The 15,680-nt window shown below is 46.3% G+C and overlaps 2 protein-coding genes across 7 annotated transcripts in view; one reads left to right on the top strand and one right to left on the bottom strand.

Moving 5' to 3' along the window:
* Positions 1-7,189, bottom strand: part of LOC105286444 (probable nuclear hormone receptor HR3) — a 76,773-nt gene extending 69,584 nt beyond the window's left edge. For 2 of the 5 annotated variants that reach the window (XR_003406374.1, XM_026968534.1), the window contains exon 1: positions 4,416-7,188. Coding sequence is in view for 3 of the 5 variants with exons in the window: in XM_026968534.1 (XP_026824335.1) it covers positions 4,416-4,626 (211 nt within the window). In the remaining 2 variants the exon portion in view is untranslated. Of the gene's footprint in view, positions 1-4,415 lie in introns of all 5 variants that reach the window. The other 3 variants (XM_026968539.1, XM_026968537.1, XR_003406375.1) reach the window with 2 other exon arrangements.
* A 266-nt stretch (positions 7,190-7,455) lies between these two features.
* LOC105286443 lies at positions 7,456-9,579 on the top strand. 2 transcript variants are annotated; one of them, XM_011351397.3, is made up of 2 exons: positions 7,456-8,810; positions 9,106-9,579. In XM_011351397.3, exons 1-2 carry the CDS (start codon positions 8,744-8,746, stop codon positions 9,306-9,308), a joined length of 270 nt encoding a protein of 89 aa, XP_011349699.1. In that variant the 5' UTR covers positions 7,456-8,743; the 3' UTR covers positions 9,309-9,579. The 2 variants fall into 2 exon arrangements, with proteins under 2 accessions (XP_011349699.1, XP_011349698.1); XM_011351396.3 differs by having other exon boundaries at positions 7,457-8,073.
* The last annotated feature ends 6,101 nt before the right edge of the window (positions 9,580-15,680 follow it).

The raw sequence follows: 15,680 nt of genomic DNA, 5'->3' as shown, positions 1-15,680 counted from the left end.
AGCTGTCGCAATCGGAAGTTCCGTCTCGCAACCGGCGATGCATCGTTCCGATTCGACGCACTCGCGCGAGTAGTGCGGTTGCCGCGCAAATCGGTGAGGGAGAACGTGTTCGTCCGAGCGCACCACGCCGTTTACGCTCTCCGTTTCTCTCTATTACGGTCCATGCGCGTCCACGCAAGTGAGATGCAATCGCGTTTGCCGATTCCTCTTTCCTCTTAATTATTAAAAAAAAACAATGCAGAAATATTCATCCATTATCTACAGCACACGTTTATTCTAAGATTGTCTCCTTTTATATTATAATACAAAGTATAACATAAAAATATATCATAATACCATTAAAATTTGGAAAATGAAGCATCACCATTCGCACCCAATTCGTCATCATTCCCACTCATTTCGTCATGATTACGGTTCCATCATCATCCGTCACTCTATGCATCTGCCCGTCTGCCCACCATTTTGCGGACTCTCGCGACGGGCGGCATCCGTAGCTTCTCCGCGGCCTCCATGTCGGTAAGGACGAGCATCAGCGATAAATCCTTGGCAACTCGGTGAGCGCGGCTGCGGTCGATACCGCCGGCGAGTGATCGGGTGCGCGGTTGGTCCGTGCGAGCGCTGTTGGCCGAGTCGGATCGCGCTGGGCCGAGCCGAGCGGGGCCGAGCCGAGCGGAGCCGAGGCGACCGGCCTTGCAAGGCTGCCGGTCATCGAACCCTTGGCCTACTGCCGTCGCGCGCGCCACGTAACACGCGCGTACGCGCGAACGGGGATAGCCGTCGAACGCGAACTCGAGGGGAGAAAAAGGACGAAGGGGACGGCGGACGGTGGACTTGCTTGGGGACATCGAAAAGGTTCGTGCAAGGCTTCTCGCCGATTTTTTTGACTTGCAATTTTTCGGCAGAGTTTTTTAACGTCTTTGAGAGCGGAGAGAGCCGGAGGCTTTCACTTGTATTTTTGTTATTTAATTGGGGGGGAGGGGGGGAGAATGTATTGCTGTGAAAAATGACCCTAACATTAATTTTACACGGATGAAGAGACCCAGCCATGCCATGGTCACATGTGATTTGCGCGCTTATGGGGCTTCGCTGTCGAACGCACTATCGCTGCGTAAAGCTCCGAGTAAGCTTACCGGATAATGAGTAAACTTGTTATACCGACGCAAATCTCGTGCAACATACCGGCATGCTAGATCGACGCACGTGACCGTCTCCAATTAAAACAAAATCCTTCGATATTACAAGAAGATAAAAAATAGACTTTTTGTGTCTAAATTTTATATGCCCTTATCTGAGCGCGAATTAATTGCTTTCATTAGAAACGTAGAAACGACAATCGTCATCGAGACCGGAAATTGGAAAACTTCCATTACCGCGAGATGCTTGTCCCTCGACAAAATCAAGCTGAAGTTTCAATTTCGATAACTCAAGATAACACGTTGTATTTTGAAGCATTTCAACAGAAATCGAACTTTCAATCGTTTCGCCAACACCAATAAACGGAATAACGATCGGTAAAATCTGCTTTGCGGAATTTTATCTCGCCGGAGAAGGAAGGATCGATCGCTCTGGCTTTACGTCGCTTCGAAATAATAGTACCGGGATTTGAAACGGATAATAACGATGGAAACCTGTTGTGCATCGCTACCAGCAAGTTTAAATCGCATCGTTCTCGCGATCAGTCACGTTAACGGAGCCGGTCGATGCGGGACGCGCAGTCGGGTCTAACAACAATAATAACGAGAATAGCAATACCGTCGGGGAATGCACCGGGGAGCTCTCCCGGACACGAACGGTAAAACGACGAGGAACCTGACCTGCTAACCCCTAGACCCGCGGGACACGCGCACGCGATCACGTTTCCTCGCAGCTCGGCTTTGCCGTTACGCGTAATTTTACACGGTGTGTGCGCAACGCGCGTTCACGATCAAAACGGCGCTTTTAAGGCGCGACAGCGGTAGCGAGCGCGAGCCTCGCACGTATCGTAATCGCCGTGAAAAATTACCGGATAACCGGTATTCACGCCTCTACCGGTGTGTCTTTTGTACGTCCGTCTCCTGGATGGCGAGTTGTCGAGTTTCCGTCATGAACGGCGCCTGAGAAGCGATCGCGCACTCATCCGATCTCCCGGATATCGATTAACGTCTGTTTACCGGATAATGAGCCTGCTCGCGACTCTCGATTAGTCTCGTCTGCTCGTTTCGATCGCTCATTAGCCAAACGGTAATCTTCTTTGCGGTCGGAGCATCTCCCGATTACACTCGTCGAGCAAATAATAATTATAGTTGCAGGTTTCCCGTGAACATTAGCATATTATTCTTAGCCGGATCGAGTGACGACAGTTGACGTTAACTGTAATTTAACTGGATGCGGCTTCCAGGTTTTGTCTCCAGATGCTATAGACAAAAAGGGAGATGGATAGAGAGAGAGAGAGAGAGAAAGAAAGAAGGTATATAGCTACCGCTAAATGGCGGAATCACCCCTGCGCCATGTGAATTCTACCATTGACGTATTGCTACGTCATAAAAAATCAATGCGACGGCTATTGACGTACTAATGCGTCACGTAAGAAGTACGAGTTGTCGATTATCGACGTAATGCTGAAATGCATCGCAGCGTTATCCGTTATATTTTAATACTAGCCCTGTGTATGTGCGACCAATCATCATTTGCATCAACATCCCACACAGACGCATGCCCAGGCGTAAACTGCGCCTAGCGGTAAATGTCATAAATTTAGCTCTCGAATAACGTTGTCAAGAAGGCGTTAATCATCTTCAAATATCTGGCAGCCGGAAATTTCGTTTGTATTAAGTCGCACGCGTGCTTTACGTATTTAGCATTTTAACTGTGCCTACACACGATTTGTTTCTCTCTCTCTCTCTTTTTATTTTGTAATTGTAAACGTTGCCGTCATGTGATCGCAGAATTAATGCAAAAAATCACATTCTGCAGCTTGAACCACGAAAAAAAGCATTTCGATTTCAAAAGAATCAGCCAACAATTCGTCTCCACAAGTATCAATTGCAACCGACATCGTAACAATGTATTCCATCAAACAAACCTAGTGTGTGGATTTGTTCAGATCGATGTTACAGCAGTTTACTAAATCAGTTTTCGCCCGGACAAATCGTGATAATTGTTCCATGAAGGCTCACGTATCCCCTAAAATGATTCCACGTAATTCCGTTCTTCATTCTTTACTTCTATACAGAACCATAGAGGCCTGATCGCGTCAGTCTAACAAAAACTACCTATCTCTCTCTCTCATCTGTCTAATCCTCTATATTTGGACCCACACGTTCACGAAGATATACCGTAGCAGCGAGTCCAAAGCGCCGAGTGACACATCGAGGCTGTGTTTCGGCGTCGGTGCCCTCTTGCATAAGGCGCTACGTTGAATTTTCCCACCGGGGCCAGATCCCTCTGTCTCTCTCTCTCCCTCTCGTTCATCAGGTGCTCTCTCTCTCTCTCTCTCGCCGCTCTCTCGAGGGCGCTCCAGCGTGAGCGACGAGGATGACGGGATAGGCGGCACGTGGGGGCCACTCCGCGCATCGGCGAAGTAACGGTGTCCGGTAACCGCGTCAGAGCCGGTGCTAGCGGTACTCGGCGGCGTTCCGTTATTCGACCGACAGATCCGCTAACGCGACTTGCGCTCTCTCCTTCTCGCTCGTTGCACGCTGCCCCTTTCTCCGTCACCGTCGTTCCCGCCATCGTCGTCACTGTGGCCGCTGCCGCCACGCCGTCCGCGTCCCTTCGTCATCCGGGCAGCGAGTACCGGCGAGTATCGTGAGGCCGCTCCGTCTCGCCGTGCGATTCGCGTGCTGGCGGAATGATGGTCCGGCGTGTTGCGCCAACGCGATTACGCGCGGTTACGCGAACGAGATCGTGGACCCCACCGGTCTCCCGATCGGTACGTTGTAAATGGTACCGGACGACAGATCGAAATGCGAGACTATCGTCAGACAAAACACAATGGACACTGACGTATAAGCACTGCAGGTTTCATGATGAATTGTCGGCGTATGTAGAGAAACGTATTCCATGAAAAATTTGCGGCATTCTGTCGCGAATGTGTAAACCGGACTGTAATTAATTCAGCAATCGATTGCTGAATATTATTTAAAATTGTAGATTCGAACAAGTCGAAGAAATAAGCAGGGCTCGATATATTCAAGAGAGTATCATTCAAGATTTTCTGATTACGAAATGTTCTTCAACCGTTTGTCAAACTTTAGCATTTTGTTTCCTTAGAAAAATGTAGACGTATGATAAAATAACTTCCGTAAATCATATATAAGCATATATAAGCATTTCCTACTTTCCTTTGGTTCCCTAATATTCAAGATTGACCGAATGAAACGCTGACACCAAGATAAAAAAAACCTTTAAACAACTCTCTCAATTCACGTCCATACCTGTTCCCGTGATTGGTGGAGACGTCAGCTGTGAGCTACTTATATCCGGTGGCTGTTGCGTTTGCTGTTGCTGAGACTGCTGCTGCTGCTGCGGTTGTGCTTGCTGTGATTGTTGCTGTTGCGGTTGCTGCTGTTGTTGCGGCTGCTGCTGTTGCTGAGGGCTGTTCGCAGCGACGTGCACGGTGGCCGGACTTGCCGCTCTTTCAGCCATCTTTTGCGCGTGTTCGTTTGCCAGCAAAAGTATCTTAATGCAGATTACGGCATTTCTACATATGATGACTTGAAGACAGTGTCGTTGTTGTTGCGTTGCGTGTCGAGGCCGGTGACACGCTGATGAATAGATGAGTCTTTCAGTCAAGTTTGAGATTGCTTAAGTTTGCTTCTTTATCCCATCATATTCTCGCCCATGTGCAAATATTCTTCACATGTTTATTGCAGATCTTACAGGTCTAATATGGACTTATTGGCATCCCCTCATGACTGCCGGGTTCATCGTTTAAAGAGGAGAACTCTTTAAAGCGTCTTTGTTCTTGAAGCGCGCAATGTTTCGCGCCGTTCTCGCTTCCCTTAATCTCTCTCTCTCTCTCTCTCTCTCTCGTTGTCGCTTGTGTTTGATCAGATATCCGACGATCTTTTTCGCCAGACCATACGTGTAGACCGTTATTAACGGCTCACACCGGTACGCCGCGCTTTTACGGCACGTCGAGATAACGCGCCGATGTCGATCTCGATCTCGATCCCGACGTATCCGCCTTCGGTCGATTTTCCGGTGAACGCGACCGTACGTTCGCTCCGATTCATCTTCGCGGGATACAATCGGCTCGATTCGCCAGTGTCAAAATAAAAAAACGCGGAGGTAACGACGGAGAATCATCACACATTCGCGGGAGCTGGTTCAATGTCGCAGTACATTACTGAAAGCGATCGATATCTGTAACTCAATTTGGTGGTATTTAAGGGAGGAAGCGCCATTTACGTGCTCATGACATTACGCGAAGAAACAGAGCGAGTGATTTTTCGATTCATCAAACACACGGGAGGAATCGAGCTGCAAGTTGGACCGGGGATGAAGGAGCAACGACAACAAACATCAGGGAGGAAAGTGCGAAGCAGGGGTGGTCAAGGCGGCCTCGAGTGGCGGCTCGCTGAGTCGATAGGTCAGTGGGTCTCGTTCGGAGAGGGTCGCTTCGATTCAACCACGCGCTTCCTCACGCGCAGCCTCGAAACAGCGAATGGAACGTATCGTGCTCGAAGTTCTTAGACCCGGCGCGAGTTCGATCTTGCTGACCGATTGAACGACAAAGTACCAGGTACTGTCGACGAGAAGACGAGCAGCTCGGACAAGAGCTTATCTAGAACGAACGAGTTCATAAATACAAATCTTTTTTTGCCGTACGGGAATCGATTTTACACAACGGTTGTGACGATCACGAGACGTTAACGTTTGCGTTGACAAAGCGCGTCACGCGTGCGAGCTCGAAGAAGACGAACGCGCACGGACGGTTTTTCCCTCCACTCTCATACACAGGTTCATTGAACAACATTCATCGCCGGGTTAGTCGCAATGATCGTGATGACGAATCGATATACTGATCTATGCACGTCGGTCTGAAGTTCTCCACACTTCCGCGAGCTCCCACAAAAATCGCGCTGCTGAAGAATCGTTTTGATCTATACCATCACGGGCAGGTCGGCACAGCTCGGATCCGATCCGAGGGAACAAGGAAGTTCCGCTTCAACGATTGATCTCGTGATTCCGCGCGATTGGTAGATCGGCAGGTATCGCTCAGGCCTTCTTGTCCGATCATGATCGCCGGTCATCGGCTTGTCCTTGACGGAGATCATCGGCTGGGGAACGGTCAGATCGCCGATCAGGTCGCGCGAAGGGCAACAGAGCGAGGTGGTGCTCGTGACGACCTTCGGCGATTAATTCGGCGGCTGCGGTCGATATCTTGCCGCCAACCACCAGCCTCGCACGCGATAAGGTACCTCGGCACTCGCGATGGAACGCTACCACCGGTCGTCCCTCGAGCACGGCTCATACGTGCCGTGATGCTTCGTCTTCGTCGATGACCGTCACGTAGATCTCGCCGATCACTGACATCCTCGATCGACCGTCGCACCACCGAGGACACCCGCGTCACGAAGCACTCGTTGTCTTCGCGATATCATCGACGATTTGTATTCCGTATTTGGGGATTTGCTCGAGATGTCGACGGATACGTTACTCTCGTTGACGATCAACAGGAACGGCTTCCTGGCAGCTTAGAGTTCCTCCTCGTGTTTGACGTATGACGTTCGGGGGTGTTTCGTGTGATCACCGGCCGAGACGGACGCCGGGCGAAGCGAGCTGGTGCACTCTGGGATGTTTCGCGAAGGTACCACCAGGGAAGCGCGACGGGCTCGGGGTTGATTCGGGCGTCTCGTGGTTTCACAGAGCTGCTCGCTGATGATGGAAGTGGAGGTTCGCAGCTCGTCGCAGAGGAAGGCTTCTTCGTGCTTCTTCGTTGGCAACACGAGCGGATCGCGCGCGCGATGAGCAACCCCGTGCGCTCCCGGGTTCGTCGTCGAGGAGGCAGCACATCAGGTCCTCGTCCCGGGCTCAAACCTGCCTTCCTTCCTTCTTGCCTTCCTTCCTGCCTGCCTTCCTGCCTGCCTGCCTGCCAGCCAGCCTGCCTTCCTGCCTTCCTTCCTTTCGTTTCGGCGCTATGCACTTTGCGGGGCACCAGTGGCTCCTGCTTGCACCGACCGCCAGCAGATGGCACCCGGGGACCTGACTCGCCCCCGAGCAGCCCCGTTGCGCCCTCGGAATCCTCGCCATCACCACCCCGCCCGGATTACGCTAGCTAGCGAGGGATTCCTCCCCTGCGCAATATTTATGGTGACGTGGAGGAAGGGTTTTCCTCACGCTGAGGTCATCGCTTAAGTTAGTAACGACGTAGAATAAGGGTGGTAGATACGGGGATGAAATGATATGCCTAGTAGCAACGGTGAACAAATATTAAATTCATATTACGTTACGAATTACGACTTACGTTTTATTGTATTTTGCAGCTGCGTTCTGTCTGTTGCTTCTTTGACGGTTTATCCGTAAAATACAGCTGTACGTGTGGGCAATTTATGCCTGTTCTTTTCTTGTTTAAAGTGTAAGTGTAATAATTCTTATCTTGTATATTTTTTCCGGTTCATATTTTTTTATTTTAACGAGGGAGAAATATTGCCAAATTCATTTGTCTTCAAAATACGACGCAAAAGGAGTAGAGTAGTTTAAGAAATTGAATTACGCGCGGCAAGTTCTTCATGAATGGAGGAAATAGCGTAAAGCGGCCTGCGTACGATTCGGGGGTGGTGCACCCCTGCGCATGTGCGACTCCCGCGCGACTTCGCTACCCTTCCTTCGATCGCGTTACCAGCCCGAGTTCGTTGGAGGATAGTCCATCTTATCGGATAAACGATAGCACAGGCTGCGATGTCTGTCTGTCTGTTGTTTCCCCCCGCCGCGGAAACCCCATTGCCTCCATTTTCTCTTTCGGTGGCGGACACGAACCAAATAGCGAGGGCGGCGATTTCTTATCAAACATGTACAACTCTCCCTTAATAAATAATCGACAGGGCAAAGTGGGACGACACTGTGTTTCCATCGATAAGCATCAGACTCGTAAAATATTTTTACTATTGGAAAAATATCAGGTTTTAGTTTGTTTTTTTGGTTAAATCTTCATTAAATAATTTTCAGGAAGAAGGGACAAATGTTTGTCGTGAATGATCTCCATGACAATTCGATTTGATAATTCGAAAATAAATTCTACCGTACTCATGCTTTGTGTTTTCGCGAGAGCTAAGAGAAACGCGTAAATTGTCGATTAACGCTAGAAGTAGCTCTTGATTTCGGTGACTTGTACATTCACCGTTCATCGCTTTTTCATCCGCGTTTTTATCGAGTGCCTTGATGAATATCGCGCTACCGTTATCGCGCACCCTTTCGAACGGATCTGCGACTCGAGCGTGTCCGTTTCGCATTAAAACCGTCTCCGGGATGCGAGCACGGAGAGGGGAGCCTCGCAAAATGGGCCCTCTTCTTCGGGCCCCGAGGAGGCCTCGCGACGAGGCCCGGCGCGAGACGAGAGCCGTTGCATTTTCAGAACGGTACTCCTAACTGTATCTCGCATATGTATACGCGCGTACGTGCGCCACGCCGCTCACCTGTCGGCCAGCCACGCGCGCCGATCGCCGAACAACAGCAGCCGATGAACTCACCGCGCGACCGGTGGCGGTGCGGCCATTGATCAAGAGACGAGAACTAGTGCAGCTCGTTAGAACCATCTATTATGGAACAAATAGCTTTTATTCATATCAAATTTCCTCAATTCTTGCATCGAGATTCGATATTCCGAGGTGGAACATTTTTGGTATATTTTCAACATTCTTAATTCTCAGATTAAATATTATATCTATCTCTTCCTTTTCAATTGGGTCTTGGGTAAATGTATATTTTATCGAATTTTATTAAGAAACAGTTTCTGAGTGAAGTGCTCGGGCGTCGAGTTCCATTTGTGGTTTAACAAGTGTGTTAGTTTTAATATTATATTACATGTATGATGAATGTATGAAAAGTATTTCTGTGAGAAATACGAATGACAATTCGGGCACATATATTTGTGGGTTATTTCTAATTCTGTTCTATTTGCAGGACTGCACTTGAATGGGTTAAAGAAGCCGCCCGTGCTTCAAAGAAGGATGCACGAGGACGAGAAGAAGACGGAGACGGTTAGCGGATCTTCTTCTACGCAGGTACTTACGTACATGCGGGTCGCGTGTACGGATACTCACGTAATGTGGGCCCGTTTGCTGGGAGATACCGTAAGACCTTGCGGTGTTACGTCACAGCGATAGAGAAACGGCATGGTTAGGAAGCGGAAAAGGTGGATGGCGCACAAAGGACGACGGAGAAAGGGGCGAAGGAGAAAGGAGGGGCATCTAGCGCAAAAATAAACTCTGCGTGCTCCAAATTAGAATTCGCGACACGTTACGCCAGCAAACGTTATTTTTATTCGCTAAACACCATGTACCATCATTCAGATTTTATTTAGTTTTGTGAAAAAATTTTTTGGCCTTTTATCGACAATATAGAGACAAATAAAAATAATTATGCCTTTATAATTAATTTATAGCAGATTATTTGTCAAGAAGAATTAAATAAACTTTGCAAACAAAGCATTACACATACACGTACACACACACGCACGCACGCACACACACACATTAAAAATATGTTTTATAATATATAAAAATTTTTAAATTATTAGTTGCACGTTAAACTGACTTTGAAAATAAAATCAATATTATCTTTTCAAATAAAGATAATTTTCTTCACAGAAACTTACAAAATAATTGTCATAGAAAATTCATATAAACTTTCTTCCATCAATCTGGTCGGGTTGAGAATTGGAAGTCAGCGTGCAGAATTTTGAAACGCGTTTAGCGTTGCACGATCGAATTTGTAAAAGTAAATCGGGCCAAAACAGCCGTACCGACTTTCCGCATGAATCAAGGCGAGTGGGTTAGAATCGTAGATTCCCGCTAGTTTTATACTGTTTGCCGTTAAGCTTCTCATGCGTGCACGCGTGCGTGCGTGAGTACGATTCCGATTTGCAGATGTTTGGCTTTATGCAAGTCGATGCGCGTCCTGATAAGCTCTCATCGCGTGCAACGAGTCGCTCACGTAGCGCTCGGCAACGAAATTTTCCTAATCAGTCCCCTCTAATTTATCCTGCAATTTATTCTCAGCTTTTAGATGATAGACACGCACAGCTCATTATGCTTAAATGAAAGATCGAGGAAATTTGAAGCATATGTACAATATGTTATAATGTTAAAAACATTTATACCTAATTTATGTAATTTCTGTAATCTCTTATTCTTATAATTATTATTTATTATATATTATTTTATATATTATTATATATTATTCTGTCTTTCTTATAATAGTTTCTAGTGAAAAAGTAATCATAAGTGTAAGTCAAATTATAAATTGTATTTATAATTAAATTAATTAAAATAATTAAATTATTAAATTAATGATATTACACGAATATTCTACATAGATATCAATTATTGCTATTATAACAATATTATATAATATTAATATAGTGATATAATTATAACAATAATATCATTATTAATCGTTTTAATATTTCAACTATATCAACAAACAACAATATCATAATTAATATCATTTTAATATTTCAAATGCATACAACTTAAATGCATACATACACATGCTTCTAGAAATTCTCACAGACTTCTTTCCATCTTTAAAATTTGATTAAATTCTGAGATTAACTTATTAATTACTTCTCCACAAATCCAATAATCTTCCAAATCCTCATATCTCTAGCCATTAAAAATATCTTCCAATCCGTCATTCTCGAGATTCATCAGTCGGCTGTACAAACAACCACGTTACCGTTCGAATCAATATACCGTTATCGCTTGTAAAGCGATATTGTTTGTCTTTACTCATTACTATCTTTTATGTACAGAATTAAACGACAGGCGAGTCAATGGAGACGTGTCAGAATGGCGCGATGCTTCGTTAAGCATTTCGCAAAATCCTTCGCTCCTGCCGGCGAGCGAGCGCGGCGCGAAGGCCTCGGTTAAAATCATCGGGCCCTTCCACCACCCTCCGGCCCGCCATCCCACCCCGCGACCCGGACCTCTCCTTCCTACACCCTCTGCCTGCCTGCCGATGCGGACCCCGTCCACGTGTTTCTGTCTGCGGTCAGTGCACTTTGCTGCACGAACCGCGGCCGTTTACCGAAGGTCCACGCAACGCGACCGCGCTTAATAATCATCCTCCGGAGGATCGTCGACCCTGCGCGGCCCGGGAGGAAGCGCAGGAAAACAAGCCTGGCATACGAATTCGGCGGATTGCGCGCCGGGAAAACACGCGGCCGCCCGCAAGATAAGGGATAACGAATAATCACCCGTCAAGCTTCGTCTGGGAAAGGGTTGGGGAAGACAGGGAGATTAGACTAGCGAGCGAAATGATATTGGGTTGATTATTCGCAAACTGGGTCTACTTTGACGGAAAACTCGATCCCGAAAGATCCGAACGCTCCGTTCGGAGTTACCGAAGTCTCACAATCGGAGGGAGGTTTATCAGGAAAGTTGTATAATTTTAATCGTATTTTTGATGTTGGATCTGAATCTTAGATAGATTTAATCTTAGATAGAACGCGTGGATAAACACATCGCGTCTACTGGAATCTATCAGATTTCATTTCTAGCGGAGTCCCCTTCTTTATCCTACACATTCCTCAGGTTGGACTTTTGATTCTTCCCAGGTTGCGCTTATCGGATCTATATGACTTCGTCTATACGTCTCGTTCTGTCTTTACATCACATTTGATGTTCTGTCTCTATATTTACTTCTGATGTCATCAGTGGATTCTCGTTTCACGTACATTTTCTTTTTCTTCACAGAACACGATCATTATATTTTTATCTGTATTAAGAAGTTTGGATCTCGTGAATGGATCTTCATCTTATCTCCACAGAGAGATTGCTGGATCTATAAGGCTCCGATAAAGTCCGATTCTCTGGGTAATTGCTCGATTTCCTAGAATCATCTCGCGGATTCTGCCTTTATCATCTCGGTGCAGAACGATACGTCCGAGGCGGAAGTGAGGGAGACCGCAGAAGATGCATGCCCGATAAGGGAATACGCGTGGGTTCCGGTCATTCGTCTCCATCTCGATACCTCTTGGGCGCGAACGCCGCCGCGTATCTCCGTGTCGCTGACACGTACTAAACGGAATGCACCGCACGGAAACGGAGTATCGCGACGTCGCACAAGTGGAAAAAAATATGCAGATACAATCACCGGCTGACAACGTACTAATGACGACGTGAGTATTTTCGTATCGGGGATTGCTGACACCAATCGCGTTGAAAAATTTACAAGTAACTTGCTTCGTCATCGGAAAGTCATTCCTGCTGTCTGCCACCGCTATTTTTTGGCCAAACTGATCGCCGGAGAACCCGTGTTACTGGTAGATAAAGGGATGAACGATTTTTGCCAATATACACACGGAAAATAAAAGTAAGTGCCATAGCTAAAAACTGCGCGTGCTAACTAAATTCAGTCATAATATATAGACAGCTGTCTATGTATCTTAGCTGTGATACCTAGCTGCAAGAGCAAACATTTTGCTGTAGTTTAGAAATTTATAGCTACGGTAGCAAAAATTTTTTTCCGTGTATATAACATATCCTTCGTTATTGGAAGTCTTATTATTTTTCTCAAACTGATTTAAGTACTTTGAGATAAGTACTCTTTAAGTACTTTGAGATAAGAATCATTAAGTATCTTGTTATTCGTTGTCGATGCTATTGCTGTAAGTCACATCTATCGTAATTTTGGCTGTAGTGATCGTTTATTTTTTCAAATCATTTTGATTAAAAGAGGCAAAAATCATGTTATAAAATTCAGCTTGATTTTCCAACAATCCGTAAAGATATTTCAGGTGTCAATCATCTGTCTTATTATGTAGAATCAAGTCTTCGAACTGTAGGTGCTACAAGACACTTACTCATTCACTATGTGCTGACCGGTAACACACGGCCGAATCGAAATGCTCGCCCATCGGAACAAATTACTGTTAAGACGACCTTAAACTTGCCAGCGGTTTTACAAGCATGCAACAGCTACTGATTTAAATCACAATTAATTTCATTGCGTCATCGTCAATCCATTCTCGGCTACGCGACCTGCCCACGCGCAGTAGATAGATACATGCACACGCCATAGGTACGTACAAGCCAAGGTATGCCAAGGAGATGGCATACACTCTTTCTCGGGAGCGCCAGAAAGAGAGCGAGCAAGACGGAGAGAATTCAAGAGAAAGATAAACCGACCGGGAACGGGAGTCGGGTAGAGCGTGAGGAAGAGAAAGATAAACGGATGGCCCTAGGAAGGTTCACGGCCGGGTGGTTGCTTCAAATCAAGCAGGTAAGGTGATTCGACGTCGGAGGAGAGACATCGCTTTCTCGCCACGTGGTGGCGCGGGGTCAACGTTCTCCAGACCAGAGGTTCGTGGAGGTGAGCACTCGTGGAGGTGAGCCACGGCCGGTGACTTCGCCGCGCGGACTTGCCTAAAGTTCCCGGCACCGTTCATCCCGTTCGCTTCTCGTGCCTTATGGGCCGGCACCTCTCCTTTGTTCCCGTCGTGGAATTTTTGTCGACCCCTCACGGCGTTCGATCACGCGACGCCTCATCATTCGGCATCATCACGCAGCGGACTCGGAGCGTATCGCGCCGTGATTGATGTACCGATGTCGCGCATACATCGCGCGTAATAGGCGCGCGCAAAGAGCCGAGTGTCACCCCGACAGATATGTCCGAGACAAAGGGTTAATTACTGACGCCGCGGGTCTGCTTCCGGGCCATTCTCTGCTGCCACATCGCAGCATTTTTGATGTGCAGAGGAAACGTCTGAGAGAAGACAAGGCGCGTTGGTCATTGTGTGATGCAACCACACGAGATTATAGCTTGTCCATTGTTTTGATGCTAATGGTAGGACCAAGAGATCAACGGAACTCAGATTAATATTATTTATTCGCAATTTAGATCTTGAATTACAATAAATTGCAAAATCTTTATTTCATTTCCGATTCGTTTCTGAATCACATGGTTACATCCTCGTCGCAAAAGATTGCAAAAGAATGGTCACTTCCGTGAATGAATTAAAAATTTTTCAAAACTTAGTAAACATATTTAATAAAAAATTTTTAAAGAATTTTTTTTAAGTCTTTAACGCAACGAATTATTCAGTTAAACTATGTTGCAATACATGTAACAGCTTCAAGATCAGCCTCATCAAAATGCGTAGCGAATCTTGTTTTAATCTGTGTTCCATTGAGCAATATCTCCTTCTCTCCCTCAGATGATTTACAGCCAACCCACACTATCGACTTTTGTAATTCATTGGTTTGCCATACTCTTTATGGTTAGTCATCACGATGATTTTACGGTACCTTCGAGGTAACGCAAGACTCGCTGCTTCGACGTATGCGTAATCGCGGAGGGAGCGTTCCGTGGGCTGCGAATTTCGACGGTCTCCGGAATAGGAGAGGGAGAACGCGCGAGTTTTCGGCCGTGGCGAGGACGAGCCGTGCCGAGCGGACTGAGCGAACGAGCGCGTAACACCTGCGGTCAATGACCCTTGCGGTGCTATCGAATACCTGCCGACGCGACGACTCGCTCGTCCATGCTCGCGTCGCTCTTTCGTCCTGTGACGGCTTCGATTTGGCCATCGGATGGCGATCATCGATTTCTATTTGAGTTACCTTTCTTTTAAGGAACACTCTTCACTCTTGCCTATAAAGTAAGGATCTCTACTAAATGGAAAAGATGACACGTTGTTGGCATGACGAGTGTGTTATGATGCGGAAGATTTGTACAAATCAGTATTTTCGCATGTTTCTACGACAATCTTATTGAAAATCTTGAGTAGTCTAGAACTGCACTGATTGTTATTAACGTTTGCTTGCGATAAACGGAATATTAATAATGCAGGAGCAATAAAGATGACGCTCCGGAATGTGCGTGGATACTTAAAAACTTGTTTTAGGCGAATTATCAATTCTAACTGTCCTGTTATCTACTTAGATATGCGCCATGTCATCATTCAGTCGCCCCACGTCGATATCACCGTTGCGTGCACCAGGTAAGATCAAAAATGCGTGAAAGGGCGTTGAATGTGGGCTCGACCTTCCCCTCCGCGACCTTACGCGCTCAACAGTAATGTTCAACGAGAGCTGAAACCAGAAGAGAGTACATACCGTCCTATGAGTCATGGATGGAGCGTGGCAGTGACCGAGCTCGAGCTATCGCACGTTACGAGTCCGTTCAGTACAGTCAGCTATCGTGCTTTCTGTCTTTCGAAGGCTTCGAGCGACCTGAGAGAAATTTCTAGTTGCTTTTCTGGATTTAATTAAACTCTTTCCAATTTCTCCTTTTCGAATAAATATTAAATTTCTGTGCAAGTTTGTAGAAATCAATATCTACCGCTTTTAATTCCAATTCCGACTTACATTCTCCCTATCTTTACTCTTTCTCTAAATGTTGGATTCTGGCAAATAATTAAAAAAAATAACGTACTTGTAAATTGAAGAGTATGTCTAAGGAGATTAAAGCGAATCGTTTAGATTTTTAATGTAAAAATTATTTTGCACAACTAAATAACATATTAAAACACGATT

This window comes from Ooceraea biroi, chromosome 3 (assembly GCF_003672135.1).
Source record: "Ooceraea biroi isolate clonal line C1 chromosome 3, Obir_v5.4, whole genome shotgun sequence".
Lineage (NCBI taxonomy): Eukaryota > Metazoa > Arthropoda > Insecta > Hymenoptera > Formicidae > Ooceraea > Ooceraea biroi.
Note: the sequence above shows the minus strand (reverse complement) of the source record. Positions and strands in the feature narration are given on the sequence as shown.